At 44.8% G+C, this 15,895-nt stretch overlaps 1 protein-coding gene across 2 annotated transcripts; it reads left to right on the forward strand.

Annotated features, from left to right (window-relative positions):
- The first annotated feature begins 52 nt into the window (after positions 1-52).
- Positions 53-14,547, forward strand: ERMN (ermin). 2 transcript variants are annotated; one of them, XM_068245753.1, is made up of 3 exons: positions 56-525; positions 8,726-8,842; positions 13,908-14,547. In XM_068245753.1, the coding sequence occupies exons 1-3, from the start codon at positions 309-311 to the stop codon at positions 14,279-14,281; spliced, it is 708 nt and encodes a 235-aa protein (XP_068101854.1). In that variant the 5' UTR covers positions 56-308; the 3' UTR covers positions 14,282-14,547. The 2 variants fall into 2 exon arrangements, with proteins under 2 accessions (XP_068101855.1, XP_068101854.1); XM_068245754.1 differs by lacking the exon at positions 8,726-8,842 and having other exon boundaries at positions 53-525.
- The last annotated feature ends 1,348 nt before the right edge of the window (positions 14,548-15,895 follow it).

Below are 15,895 nucleotides of genomic sequence, written 5' to 3' on the forward strand. Positions count from 1 at the left end.
AAAACTGTCAGAATGAAAATCTAGACACACAAAAGCCTTATTGCACTAGTTGTCCCCTTATAAGACAGCGAACTGCGCCTGGTATGATTCATATTAACTCCATAAAACGCATGGCCCACCACTCCGGGGAAAGGGTGGGTTGTACGAGATCGGTTTAATCTCCATCATGTTATTGGGCCCTCTGTGCTTAAGCTGTGAGCCCTCGCTACAAGACTCTTAATCCAACTTAGAAACCGGTCACTTTTCTTCTGAGAATTATCCACTGCTGTGTTACCATTCGCAGCCAGGATTAATATTTATCACAAATAATGGAAGAAGAAGCGCAGGTCCCCGAATGTAATGGAGATACGCATCCTGAAATGACGCCAGTGACCAACATCATAGATCAAATGGACACGTCCGTGGTATGCGAAACGTGGGAGGGCGATCCCGTGTCTGCAACCAAAATGAAAGAGGGACTGGACAGCCACTTAGCGGACAAGAGCGACTTGGTTTTGAAAATCTGTGAAGAAAACTTTGAAGAAGGTAAGGATCATATTAAAAGTGGACCTGAACTCTTGCACAGGACAGAAGGAAAACAGAGAGAAATTCACCCTGTATGTATTTAGAGTTTAGCCTGTTAGATTCCCCCTCATCTTTGACTAATCACAACTGTAGTTTGATATCTCAACTGTGTTAGCTGGCTGCCTCGACAGAGCAGCTGATTGGTGAACACAGTATGTTAACCCTGTGTGATTAGCAATTATTTCACTAAGTTTTCTGTCTGTTCAGCAGCAGTTAAATCACAGTTGCATTGTGTTGCAGTGGACCTGTGATGCTGCATTCGGAAAATCAAGAAGGCAGAACAACTGCAATTGTTTTGCTGCCAATATTAGAAGAAACTGCCCAACGGCCAGAACTTTGATGGGGCCTCCCAAAGTTAACACCCCTTCCCTTGCCTCTCCTTGGTACCCTCCGCAGTCTTTGGGCCCATTTCACAAGGCTCATAAAAAATGTGTGGCCATCATGCTCTTCAACCCCATAATAAGTGTAGCCACAAAAACACCTGGGCCCATATGCAATTCACTTTTTTCTCCTGAGTTTTCTCCTAGTAGATCATTTCTATTTAGACTAACTTTTAAGCACTTTGCAAATGGTAAAGTACCAAAAATAATATACTATTACAATTATTTTAAAGATGGATAGAGATGGATATGGATTTTTCCTTTCAAAATAATACCAGTTGCCTGACTCTCCTGCTGATCCTGTGTCTCTAATACTTTTAGCCACAGCCCCTCAACAAGCATGCAGATCAGGTGCTCAGACTGAAGTCAGACTGGATTAGCTGCATGCTTGTTTCAGATGTGTGATTCAGCCACTAGGGATGATCGGAAAGGGCGATTTCCGACTCCGCGAAAATTCGGAATTCCGTCACAACGAAATTCTGTAACCGTTACCTTCCGGCGGTATTTCGTGGAATTCCGCGTTCTGGATGTACAACTTCAGTAACCTCATTTGAAACCTCATTTTTGAAACATCGTAGGCCATGGGACCTACTGGCTGTTCCACCGTTTTTTTTGTTTTTTTTTGGAGCAGCAGGAGTTGTCGTAGGCCATGGGACCTAGAGGTGGTTCCACGGCAGTCATCACAATTTTTTTTTTGGAGCAGCAGGAGTTGTCGTAGGCCATGGGACCTAGAGGTGGTTCCATGGCGGTCATCACAATTCAATTTTTGTTTGGAGCAGCAGGAGTTGTCGTAGGCCATGGGACCTAGAGGTGGTCCCACGGTGGTCATCACAATTTTTGTTTGGAGCAGCAGGAGTTGTCGTAGGCGATGGGACCTAGAGGTGGTTCCACGGCGGTCATCACAATTTTTGTTTGGAGCAGCAGGAGTTGTCGTAGGCCATGGGACCTAGAGGTGGTACCACGGCGGTCATCACAATTTTTTTTGGAGCAGCAGGAGTTGTCGTAGGCCATGGGTCCTAGAGGTGGTTTCACGGCAGTCATTATAATTTATTTTTTTTTAAAGCAGCAGGCACAGTCGTTGGCCAAAAGCATAGGGTTAGTGATATTTTGTCGGATTGCTACACAATCAGATTTTTTTTAACTTAAAATGCAAAAATATATGATGTTAGTGATAGGCACTCAGGCAGCAGAGTTTGAGAGGGAGAGCCTTTGAGGCTTGAAAAACAGCACATTGTAATTTAGTCTAATCATCATCATGAATCAGTGAGAGGGGCCTTGTAATTATCACTGATCCATGACTCGTTCATTTTTATGAACGTTAGTATGTCCACATTGTCTGTGGACAGACGGGTCCGTTGGTCGGTGACCACCCCACCTGCAGCACTAAATACTCGCTCAGAAAGAACACTGGCGGCGGGGCATGCCAGAACCTCCAGTGCACACTGAGCGAGTTCAGGCCAGGTATCCAGTTGTTTTATCCAATAGTCCAAGGGGTCATCATTACTCTCCATATTGTCTGGAGCACTGGTTGACCTCAAGTAATCATTCACCATACGGGCCAGCCGCTGGCGGTGACTACTTTGTCCGCTGGTGGTGCTGCTGCTAGAAGGAGTATCTGACATTGGCTGATAAAATTCCTTCAACATACTCAGCAGGTTCACAGATTGGCTATTGGTGCTGCTGCTGGGAGTGGGACCAGCAGACCTTTGTTGAGTATGATGAGGCTTGGTAGCTTGGGCCCGGGATACAGGTGCAGGAAACGCATCTTCTACCCAACGAAGAAGGGCATCCCGGATGTGGGTCATCCTGGTGTCTGCTTGGGAGGGGGGTATGAACTGCCGTATTTTCCCCTTGCACCGGGGATCTAAGATGGTGGCCACCCACATGTTGAGCCTTGATTTTAGAGTTTTAATCCGGGGGTCCTTACGAAGGCACTGGAGCATATGCGCAGCTATAGGGAAGAGATGTTTGCCATTAATCACCTCTTCCTGGCTGTCAGAGCTGTTGTCATGCTCTAACTCCACACCACAATCTTCTTCCCACCCCAGGACAATGGGCTCTTCTGCTTCCACAAGCTCTGCCTCCTCATTCAGGTCTTGAGCATGCGCGCTCAGTCCCCCACTTCACTGACCACTGTTCAGTAGGGCTTCCTCCCCCTGTTCGAGCAGTTTCTCAAGTGCCTTGTCCAGCATGTAGGCAAGAGGGAGCACTTCTGATATGCTGCAGTGCTCCTCACTGACCACTTTTGTTGCCTGCTCAAACAGCTCCAACACTTTGCACGCCTGTCCAGTCAGCTGCCACTGGTCCCCAGTAATGTAGTCCAGTGGCCCTGTTCTGGAGGAAGATGTCTGAGACAGGTATAGCCTGACTGCCATCGGCTGCTCCCACAACCTCTCCAGCATGTGGAGGGTGGAGTTCCACCGCGTTGGACAATCGGAAATAAGCCTGTGCTGCGGCAGGCTATGGCAGCACTGCAGCAGTTTCAAGGCCGCGATGGCGGTTGCGGAGCGACGGATGTGGACTGACACCTTTCGTGCTGAGGCCACAGCATCCTTCAACCCATCAAAAGTCCGTAAATATTTCTGCACTACAAGGTGGAAGACGTGGGCCAAGCAAGGTAAGTGAGTGTAGTCACCTTGCGAAATGGTGGCCAGCATGTTGGCACCATTATCAGACACCACTACACCTGTCTCCAGTTTTCGGGGGGTCAGCCACTGCCGAATCTGATACTGTAAGCCTGCAAGATCCAGTTTGCCTGTTCTCGTCCATGGATTTCAGTTTCAGCACTGCTTGGCATCGATGGTGCTGCAGACCAGTGTAGGAGCGGGACCACTTGCTGGGAGGCTCAGCAATGGCAGACTGGCCTTGGACAGAACAGGTAGCAGAGGGAAGTAGAACAGGCCTCACCATCAACCCACGTGGCGGCACCACCAGCTGAGATGCCCCAGGTCTTGCACCCTTATCAGCAGCACCATGGAGGGTGACCCAATGGGCGGTAAAAGTTAGATACTTTACCTGCCCATGCCTGCTGCTCCAGCCATCTACAGTGAAGTGCACCTTGCCACCGACAGCGTGATGCATAGACCGGCCGACACACTCCACAATGTGCTGGTGAAAGTTAAGGGATAGCATTCCTGGCAAAATAATGGCGGCTGGGGATCCGCCATTCTGGAGCAACACTGTTCATCAGTCTGCGGAAGGGGGCACAGTCCACAAACTGGTAGGGCAGCAGCTGTTTGCCCAACAGACTTGCCAGGAGCGCATTATTTTTCACAACAAACGGATCACTTGCAGGGAGCATCCGCTTCCTCTGCAACATTTCTGGCACAGAGGCCTGACGCTGGAACACTGGTGATATTTCGGAGGAAACCAACAAGGGTGATGACGAGGTGCTTGCCGAGGTCTGGACTCTCTGGAGTCCTCTTCCAGCCTGGCATGCAGAGGGATTTGAAGTATAATGGGACTGAGCAGGTTGGATAGGGACAGGACGACTAGAAAAAGAAGAGGAGGGGCATGTTGCTGCTGCTTTTCCTCCACCCATCTTATTGTAATTTTTTTACATAATCGAACTCCTGTCTGTGGTGGTTGCGCAGATGGCTTATCAGCCCTGAAGTGCCGAACCCAGTGCCCGATTTGCCTCTGCTAACCGATTTACGGCACACAGAACAGACTGCCTTGGATTCAGCCTCTTCCAGAACAGTAAAATAATTCCATGATGGGGACGTGTGTGCACGTGGAGCAGTGGTGCGAGTGGTGCGACCTGTTCTAGCATGTCCATGCTCAGCATTGGACTGGTGGCTAGTACTTGCAGGCTGCTGGTGGCCAACCGTCTGCTCTGTTTCTCCATGCTGCTCCCGCCTGCTAGTGCCTAACCCACCAGATGGCGACCATGTTGGATCAGCAGCCTCATCATCTAAAATATCATCCAGTTCAACCAAAGCACTGGAACCCATAAGTGACTCTTCTGGACCCTCCAAATGGCCACCAAACACCTCTGTAGTTGACTGGTGGTGATGTTGACTGGTGACACTGGATGAAGAAAACACAGGGGCTATTTCTGTCACCACAGAACCCACCACTTCTTGGGAGCTTGGTCCCATGGTCTCCTCCAATGCCTCCTCCCAATCCTTCTCCACATCTCTCTCATCGACGTAGGTGTGCTTTACTTCTGGAGGAGAGTACTGGGAGGAAGTAACCTCGTCAAGAGAAGCAGCTGCGGTCGGGTTCTGGTCATAAGGAACCTGGCCACTACTTAAATAATCAACAACTCTCTTCACCTGCTGCTCTGTCAAAATTTTCCTGTGTGCGAACACAAGGGAAGACATCTCTGACCAGGGGGAACGCTTCCTGCTGCTGCTGCCACCCTCAACCTGATCATGTACTTGGCGTGATCCACCAACATCACCATCACTCCATTTTCTTTTTGGAGTGGCAGGAAATTGCTGCTGCTCTCGCTCCATTGTTTTGGGGCCACAAACTTTATTGGGGAAGGTGTATGAGCGACAGAACAGATAAGAAAATAAGGGGGTGAAATAAAGAAAATTCATAAAAAAAAAACAAAATAAAGAAAACAAAACAAAAACAAAAAAATGAACTTAGAAAGAAAAAAAATTGCACTACACTCAACTAATCAATCACCACCTAACTCTCTCACTCTGTCAAACACTAAGCCTGCAGCCTGGCTGGCTCTGTCTAACCCTCTCACACAGCAACTACTAGCACACTACAGTACAATCTATCACTCAAACTAACAATCTACTGTCACTCTCTCACAAATACACCTAGCTACTACTACTAATATAGCTCACACCAATCTAACTCTCTCACACAGTCTTTAAAAAGACTTTTGTTTTATATACAGTCTTTAAAAAGACTATTGTTTTATGTTGAAACAACTAATATGGGTCTGTCTCGCCTCTCTCTCCAACACCAGACTGAAACCCACAAGCTTCGTGACTGCGCACCTCTCTTATATATACAAAATGGGCGGGATAGCTGATGATAGGTAGCTAGGGAGCTGGTTGCTAATGTCGGATTGGTTGGTTTTTGTTAAGACTCTAATTGGTGCAGAAATTCCGATTTTCATGCAGAAATCCCCGTTGTTTTCACTTTTAAGCTTCTGCCTAGGGTCTTCCTTCTGATTGGCTTAAAAAATCTGCATTCCGACGGAATTCCGCATAGCAATTCCGGAATTACCGTTTAGCGCTATAGCAATTCCGTTCTGATGCCACGGAACGGAATTGCCAATTTCCGATTGGAATCACGGAAATCTGAATTCCATGGAATTCGGTGAGCATTCCTATCAGCCACTACTGCATCCAAAGATATCAGCAGGACTGCCAGGCAACTGGTATTGTTTAAAAGTAAACATCCATATCCCTCTCAGTTAAGGTTCCCTTTAAAGAGAACTAGAGGCGGATTTTGTAGATCTTAATAGAACACAGAGGCATGTTCTCTGCACAATGACATAACTCTGTGTCCTTCTGGTGCCGCTGCCATTCCCCCCTGGGCTCTGCTGTACCCCCTGCAAAATAGCACCAGGCTAACAACAATCTGCTTGTCGCTAGCCTTGTGTTTACCTTCAACTTGTCAATCACCGTGCGCCTCCCCCATTTCATGGCTTCCACCTCTGTCCCCCCGCTCCCCACCTCTGTAAGCTTCCTCCAATCAGAAGCTAAGCTGCGAACCCCGGATTGCTTATCACACCTAAATGATCTATTTATTTATTTAGTTTTTTACTACAAATCAGGCTTTCTGTGGGTGATATTTGTTTTCAGTAATTACTTTATTTTCTATGCATATTAAAGGGAAAAACAAGGAAAAAAAGAAAAAATACACTGCTTCTCATATCCCATCCCCTCTAGTTTTAAAATAAACAAACCTACTGTAGATGAAACCCTCACATTTTATTTGTCATGGCTAGCACAACATTTAAATTATGTTCCTAGTACAATGTATGGCTTCAAGATATTTTTTGGAAATAAAGGTGTTTTTTGTTTACTCACTGTACCATATCAATAATTAAAAGCCCTTATTAGCTAAAATACCAGGAATATGCTATCATGACATACATATTAAAAGCATAGTCTTTATTTTGGAAACTATTGGGGTAGGTGAGGGGGACAGAAAGGGTTTATGTCTCTTTCATGTAATTTTTGTAGTGTAAATAGTGTATTGTTAATGTAATTTTATTTTTTACCACTAGATGTCCCCTCACACTTTATTCTCTGTGCTTAGAAGGAGTTCAAAGCACACAGGAAATGTTTGTGTATTCATTTGAATGAATGATCACTGACTTCCGGCCAAAGCCCAGATCATTCATTCACAGGCACTTTGATTAGTTCAGGGGGCACATGTTCCCATTCACCAATCACAGATGACTAAGTTTCAGTGGTAGATGTGAGTGCTGCATTAAGACGTCCTGTTCGCAGATAAGAAGATCAAACAGGACGTTTTACTATGTTCAAACTGTTATTTTGAGTTTCATACCACTTTAAGCAAATCATATCACTACCAGTCCCACAGTGGGGCTCCCAATTTTATGTCCTTATCAAAGGCCAATTCTGGGCAAAGATCAGGGTCAGACAGGGCTGTTGTAAAGATGAAGGAATCCACTTGGTGGCCAAGCAGCAGTAATCATGTGTTGCTGCTCACAGTGAAGACTTTGTACAGGTTGATACACAGAGCAATAACACAGTTTCTGCTGCTTAACCAGCAGGTGGATTTCCTCAGCTTCACACCAGCCAAGTCCGACACTGGTAAAGCCAATTAACATACCAGAATATTTCTGAAAGAAAACCGAAGTGGATAAATCATGACTGGGTAAACTTTGCATGGCCCGGGCCGCAAGCTTCGGACCATTTCTTACATTCCTTCCCTTTTCCTGCCTCACTCCCTGCAGAGGCGTGAGCGGCAGGAAACCAAGGGTTAACACTCACCTACTCGCCACTACCTGTGTCGGGGTCTCCATAGCCACAGGGTGTCATGTGACACATGTGTCCTTGTGTAATAGGCTGGCACATCCTGGCAGCATGTGACGTGATGCCCTGTGGCCATGGAGACCTGACGCAGGAAGCAGCAAGTAGGTGAGTGTTAACCCTTGGTTCCCTAAGGCTAGCGACTCTGCAAGGAGGGCCGGAGTGGTTGCTCAGGGCGCCGGCTTCCAGGGGGGCGCACGTGATGTGCATCCAACTGGCCCTGGCCGCATTTCTACCTGCTGGCTGCGGATGTGGATGTTGCAAGTGGTAGCTCCGCCCCCTGGTGCGGCGAAGACTCCAGGAATCTGTCCCACAGACCGTAGCTTGCTAAGCACTGGGTTAAATGAAAACCCATATAAATGTGACGTACAAGATTTGATCCTAGGATCTAGCAGTGCAAAGCAAGAGTGCTGAGCCCATGATCGCTGTGACAAACACCAGTTATCAAAATGGTAAATCAATAAAGGTCTCGCCCCATTTTCTTCTTACTCCGCCAAGTAAACCTACCAGATTCTTTGCATAAACTTGTTGTTAGAGTGAGTACCTCCAGGTAGATAACTTCTGCTGTGATTTGTCATTCAAACGCCCATGAAAAAATGAAGTAGCACAGCTGAACCTTGTGGACATTAATTACTCTAACAAAGTTTTAACACCACTTAAAAAAAACAAGCTTAAAAAACAAAACAAAAAAAAACTTGCAAACAGTTCTCAAATTAAAGCGAATATACTGTATTTATCTTAAAGAAAATGCTTTATTTGCATTGTCTTTCATTTAAAGTTCCAATTAATTTTGAATTTTCCCAGTTGCAGGGCAGCAGGAAGCAAAAGATGCAACTGCAGTGAAAGAATCTGATATGCTGACCATCCACCCCAGAGATTCCGATGACCACAACACTACACAAGACTGCCAAACTAGATTAGGTAAGACCAAAATTATTACTACTCTTCACAAACTGTCCCAGTCTGTATGAAAATCCAAATTTCTATACCATTCCAAATGGTACAAGCTGTTCTAAAGCATCCTAATTACCCTGTAATTTGGGAACAGCTGTTTTAATCAACTCAACAGGTGAAAAACAGCAGCTCTCTGCAGTTGGTTTGTGGACAGTCATGGCTAAGACAAAGGAGCTCAGTGAGGACCTGCACCTGCTGGTGGCAATGTCTCAAGACAGACAATACAATGGACACTGCACACTGCTGGGTTCCATGGATGCAGACCAAGGAGGATGCCACTTCTCCACATAAGGCACACAAAAGCTTGCTTGGCCTTTGCAAATGCTAATCTGGACAAAAAAGAAGACTTCTGGTCTTCTGTGTTTTGGTCAAATGAAACAAAAATTTAACTGTTTGGTCACAATGATTTTTCCTTCGTTTGGCGTAAAAAAGGATAAGCCTTCAAACCAAAGAAAGCCATCCTCACTGTCAAACATGTAATCACAGTAAACGGCACCATGAAAAAAGAGCAATACATGAGATTTCTTAATAACATTCTGCAGTCTGCAGAGAAACTTGGCCTTAGGCACCAGTGGACATGACAGCATCCCAATGACCCAAAACACACAGCAAAAGTGGTGAAGAAATGGTTAGCAGACAACAACATTAACATTTTGGAGTGGCCCAGCCAGAGTCCTGACTTGATTCCAAATGGGAATCTGTGGAGGGAGCTAAAGATCAGGGTGATGGCAAGAAGACCAAGGTCCAACCTGAAAGATTTGGAGCTCATTGCTAAAGATGAATGGGGAAAAATGCCTGTGGAGACATGCAAAAAGCTGGTCTGCAATTATAGAAAATATTTGATTGCTGTAATAAACAGTAAAGGCTTTTCTATTGATTATTGAGAAGGGTATGAATTATTTTGGACCGGACACTCTTTGCTCAAATGTAAATAAAAGCTGAGAAATATATATTTCTTTGTTCACAATAATGCCTTTTGTACATCGTCTTATTATTTTTTTGGGAGACACCTATGTCATTTCCCGCCAAAGAATTTGCTGGTTGAATAAAAGTATAACTTTAAGTCAAAATTAGCCAGGGGTATGAATAATTATGGGCTCCACTGTATATACAGCTTATGAAAACCCAGAAATCAAAATCTCAGAGAGTTAGAATATTGTGAAAAGGTTCAATATTCTAGGCTAAAAGGCTAAAAATGTCAGACTCTAATCTGCTAATTCACCCAAAACACCTGCAAAGAGATCCTGAGCCTTTAAACGTTCTCTTAGTCAGGTTAAGAATTACTGCCATAAATTAACTTGTTCATGTTATTCTAATTTTTCTAGTTTCACGAGTGGCATAGCAATAGGGGGTGCAGATGTTGAAACTGCATCGAGGCCTTTGGGCCAGAGGGGCCCTGAAGGGCCCACCCTCAACCACAGTATTAGCTCTCTATTGGTCCTGTGCTGATAACATTCACTTCTATAGATGCTTTGATAGTAGTAATCATTAACAAACTCTTTCCCCATCCCCTTCTTGCACCTCTGACCCTGTAGTTGTCCTTGTTAGCTTTTGGTGCGCCATCTCAATTGTTATATACGGCGTGCTTGGGGGGCCCCAGTGTAAAACTTGCCCCGGGGCCCACAGCTTCTTAGGTACACCACTGAGTTTCACCTATATGCATAACTAGTTGGGGTGGTCTGCTAAAGAGGGGAACGTATACACATGCACTAATCCCCATACAGTTTAATGTGGTGAACCATGGGAGTCTGCTGTTCACAGCAAATGTATTGATCACGTTTTTATGAGTATTACTGCAATTGGTATAATAGAAGAAGAAAAGCGTCGGCACTACAGTATTTGCGCTGAATTTGAAAGGATATAGCATATAACACACACCTCTTCATCCACACTTCTGGTATTGATAGCGTGCTCTGGTTGATAGACGTTGCAATACGATAAAGGAGAGAAAAGCAGTGCCGATTGTCTCCCCCTCCTCTCTTTTATCGTATTACTGCAATTAGCACAAGCATGGCTAAGTTATCTGCTCCTTAGTTCACCAGGGTCATGTGAACATTGCTGGGATGTCATCACAGTTTTGCTGGAAGGTTCCATGATTAGTAGTTGCGTCCCTCCATCCATATTATTCATATTCCTCTTACTTAACATTCCTTTGTAAAGTGGTCTGAAACTCTTAGTAAAATAAAAAAAAATTAATCATCCAGTAAGAAATGACCATACGTATTTAGCTTACCTATCTTGTTGCTTTTAGTGTTCACTGTCAGATTTAGGAGAAATGTGATATAAATCAAAGAAGAATATTTCTGCTGGTTTCCATCTTTACCGTTTTTCTGTGATGCCAAAAATGACATCACTTCTGACTGTTTATTTTTTTTCAAGCCAGCCCAGTGTTTATTTTCCCTTCCAATTTTCAAAAGTACTGAGGCTTACTGTCTCTCCCACAGCAAACATCACCGTGACAACAGGCTTACATCACTGTGTAAACTTATCAAGGGGCAAAGGCACCCAGACTAGAGGGAAAGGGGAAAAAATGGGGAAAATCTAGAGACCAAGTTTAGAAAAAAGGGGGTTACATATATTTTTTGGGGCACTCTTTTTAGCATTTATTTTTGGATGTTACCACCCCCTTTTGGCTTCTTTCACACTTCCTGTGTTACATTGTGTTGTGGTACTCGCCCCTACCACAGCTTGTCCCGAGGGCAATATAAGCCTATGGAGACTTACACACTGTGGCGACGCGATGCAGTGTGAGGGAAGTTGCAAAATCAATGCAAGCCTGCTGCAAACTCTGCAGTGCGTCGCCACATGATCCGTGCCTACTGCATGAATCATGCAACAATGCAAGTCTATAGTGACGTGGTGTAAATAGTGTAGAGTGACAAAACTTCAGTGATGTACTTCCTCTCCAGCATGGAGTATGTCACTTATTGTAGGGGCCCGCTACACATATTACCCTGTCAGTGCACTCTGCCGTTGGGTAACATGCCCCAGGCCCTCCTGCCACAGGATGATTTCACCACATAATATGTGAAACTATCCTTAAAAAGATATTAGTAAATATTACCATATTTTTGGGACCACAAGACACACCATGAGACACATCTCGGTTTAGAGGACAAGAACCAGGGACAAAAATATATACTAAACCTGGTGCATTCATGGTGCAGGGAGTACGAAGCTTCCTGCTGCCTATAACTCTGCAGTGGAGAGGGGAGCACAGTGTGGGGCCCAAGGAGACGGAGGGAGGAGTCTGGCCCCCTCCTTGCGTCTAAATCCCAGTGTGCCCGCAGTTCCCCCTCCATCACCTATCCTGGGGCACTTATACCTGGCTACCTATACTGGGGGCATTTATACCTGGATAACCTATACTGGGGCACTTATAACTGGCTACCTATACTGCAGGCACCAATACCTGGCTAACCTATACTGCGGGCAGCTAAACCTGGCTAACCTATACTGGGGCACTTATACCTGGCTAACCTATATTGTGATACCTATGCCTGGCTACCTATACTGGGGCACTTATACCTGGCTAAACTATACTGCAGGCACCTATACCTGGCTTACATATACTGGGGCACTTATACCTGGATAACCTATACTGCAGGCACCTACACCTGGCTTATCTATACTCGGGCACTAATACCTGGATAACCTATACTGGGGCACTTATACCTGGCTTACATATACTGTGGGCACCTATATCTGGCTACCTATACTGTGGGCTCCAAATACCTGGCTAACCTATACTGAGGCACTTATACCTGGCTACATATACTGAGGGCACCTATACCTGGCTAACCTATATTGGGGCACTGTTGCCTGCCTGGTTAACCTATACTGGTGCCCTTATACCTTACTAACCTATCCTCTGGAGCCTATACCTGGCTAACCCATACTAGGGCACTTATACCTGGCTAACCTATACTGGGGCACTTATACCTGGCTAACCTATACTGGTACCCTTATACCTGGCTAACCTATACTGGGGCACCTATACCTAGCCACCTAAACTGGGAGCACCTATACCCGGCTACCTATACCTGGATACCTATACTGGGGGGTAAATACCTATCACAAATAACATCCTTGAGTCCTACTCAAGTATTCTAAGTTTGTTTATTCATTGTTTATTTGCACTGTGACTTCAAGTACTTAACCTCTAGCCGTCCGCGTCACGGCGATGGGCGTGGCCGCGGCGGCAGCCCCAGGACCGCCTAACGCCGATCGGCGTGAAGTCCTGGGGCTCTGTTTTGCAGGTGATCGCGCACAGGGTGTGCGCGCATTTTCTGCTTGATGGGCGGAGCAAAGCGATTGCTGCTCAGGAGACTGTGAGACGGCGTAATCGCCGTCTAATTAATCACCGTCTAATTACATGTACAGCGCTGCAATCAGCAGCAGCGCTGTACTGGGGACAGCTGTGTGACACGGTTGTCTCCTCCTGAGACACAGAGGTGATCGGCTGTCATAGGCTGAAACCTATGACAGCTGATCACGGGGATTGGCTGGCGGGGGGAGGGATGGAGGGGGGTTTACAATGAAATAAAAAACAAAACACACTTTTTATGTAAAAAACATAAATAAACAAACACAGACAAACAAACAAACATGGGGGGGGGGGGGGGCGATCTGACCCCACCAACAGAGAGCTCTGTTGGTGGTGAGAAAAGGAGGGGGGGGGGGGGGGGTGGATCACTTGTGTGTTGTGTTGTGCGGCCCTGCAGCTGGGCTTTAAAGCTGCAGTGGCCAATTTAATGAAAAATTGCCTGGTCTTTAGGGGGGTTTAACAAAGTGGTCCTCAAGAGGTTAACATTCAGCAAATCTCAGTTTATGGTGTCACAGATGAAGAAAGTGACAACAGCGTAAAAAAAAAAAAAATAGCTTCACCTCTTCCTCCGATGAAAATGTTATTTCTCTTTCTCTCCATGTAAAAGATTTAGCCGCTGCCAATTGAGAAAGGACATGATAAAAATAATCTTCCACATCCTCAGGTTCAGATGGTATTTCATGGTTATGTTTCACTGTTTTGCAGAAGCTGGAAGTGACAGTGGTCAAGCACATGACTCGCCAGGTCCAGATGAATTTGTAAAACAGGAAAAAGGGGAAGAAGAAAACACTACAGACCCAGAAGATACACTAACTTATGAGAGGTGTAAAGACCTGACAGAATCAAGAGAAGACACAGAGACAGAGGAAGAAAACACGTCCATTGAAACTGACAATTCCTCTAACGACGAGCAGGATAATGGACTTCAACAGGTCCTCTCAGTATCCAACTTAGAGCAGCCATTGTCGGAGAACATTTCCAGGCACAGTTACTCCAGATACAACACTGTCTCCTATCGGAAGATTCGTAAAGGAAACACCAAGCAAAGGATAGATGAATTCGAGTCTATGATGAATTAATCATTGCCAGTGCTGATCATTTCCTGTTAACCTCTACGACTTGTACACTAATCATTTCCTGTATGACTTCCTGTGTACGGGCAAAGCAAAGTAACCCACTTCCTAGCAATTAACTCCTAACTGCTAACAGAGGTTTATTGTGGCTTTTATTGTTATTATGTCCTGTTTAGAGATTATTATGCTGAAATGATATATTCTGTGAGATGAGCTGAAGAAGCATGTATGTGTCAAATATGAATTAAATCATTCTCTGTGCACATTTCCAATGTTATCTCACATGACTTGTTTAAAAGGTAAATAAATATATGAATTATAACACTGCTTAAAGTGACACTGAAGCAAAAAAAAAAAAACTTCATATAACGAATTGTATGTGTGGTATGAATAATTAATAGAATATATATTTTTAGCCTAGAATATTGAACCTTTTCACAATATTCTAACTCTCTGAGATTTTGATTTTGGGGTTGTCATAAGCTGTATATACAGTGCTGCCCATAATTATTTATACCCCTGGCTAATTTTGACTTAAAGTTACTTTTATTCAACTAGCAAGGCATTTTTTTAACAGGAAATGGCATAGGTGTCTCCCAAAGGATAATAAGATGATGTACAAGAGGCATTATTGTGGGAAAAAAACATTTCTCAGCTTTTATTTCCATTTGAGCAAAGAGTGTCCAGTCCAAATTTATTCATACCATACATTCTAAATAATCAATAGAAAATCCTTTATTGGCTATTTCAAAATCCTATAATTGCAGACCAGATTTTTGCATGTCTCCACAGGTATTTTTGCCCATTCATCTTTAGCAAAGAGCTCCAAATCTTTCAGGTTGGATGGTCTTCTTGCCACCACCCCGATTTTTAGCCCCCTCCACAGATTCTTAATTGGATTCAAGTCAGAACTCTGGCTGGGCCACTCCAAAACATTAATGTTGTTTTCTGCTAACCATTTCTTTACCACTTTCGCTCTGTGTCTTGGGTCATTGTCATGCTGAAATGTCCACTGGTGCCCAAGGCCAAGTTTCTCTGCAGACTGCCTGATGTTGTAATTGAGAATCCTCTTTTTTCATGGTGCCGTACATTGTTATTAGGTTCCCTGGTCCATTGGCTGAAAAAAAACCCCAAAGCATTAGGTTCCCACTACCATGTTTGACAGTGGGGATGGTGTTCTTTGGGTTAAAGGCTTCTGCTTTTTTACGCCAAATGAAGGAAACATCATTGTGACCAAACAGTTACATTTTTGTTTCATCTGACCATAGCACAGAAGACCAGAAGACTTCTTCTTTGTCCAGATGAGCATTTGCAATGGCCAAGCGAGCTTTTGTGTGCCTTATCTGGAGAAGTGGCATCCTCCTTGGTCTGCATCCATGGAACCTAGCAGTTTTCAGTGTTCGTAGAATTGTCTGCCTTGAGACACTGCCACCAGCAGAGCCCAGATTCACCAGGATGACCTTGGTGGTGATCCTTTGATTCTTTTTCACTTCTCTTACTATCCTCCTGGCCAGCACAGGTGTCACTTTTGGCTTTCGACCACGTCCTCAGATTTTCCACAGTGCGGAACATCTTGTATTTTTTATTAATACTTTTCACTGTAGCCACTGGAAATTTAAA

The sequence above is a fragment of the Hyperolius riggenbachi genome, chromosome 7, assembly GCF_040937935.1.
Source record: "Hyperolius riggenbachi isolate aHypRig1 chromosome 7, aHypRig1.pri, whole genome shotgun sequence".
Taxonomy (NCBI): Eukaryota; Metazoa; Chordata; class Amphibia; order Anura; family Hyperoliidae; genus Hyperolius; species Hyperolius riggenbachi.

Excerpts from the sequence above, each read along its gene's own strand:
- ERMN (XM_068245753.1), top strand. The coding sequence starts at position 309 with ATGGAAGAAGAAGCGCAGGTCCCCGAATGTAATGGAGATACGCATCCT. Across the intron at positions 526-8,725 it reads TGAAGAAAACTTTGAAGAAG|TTGCAGGGCAGCAGGAAGCA; the intron begins GTAAGGATCATA and ends GAATTTTCCCAG. Across the intron at positions 8,843-13,907 it reads AGACTGCCAAACTAGATTAG|AAGCTGGAAGTGACAGTGGT; the intron begins GTAAGACCAAAA and ends ACTGTTTTGCAG.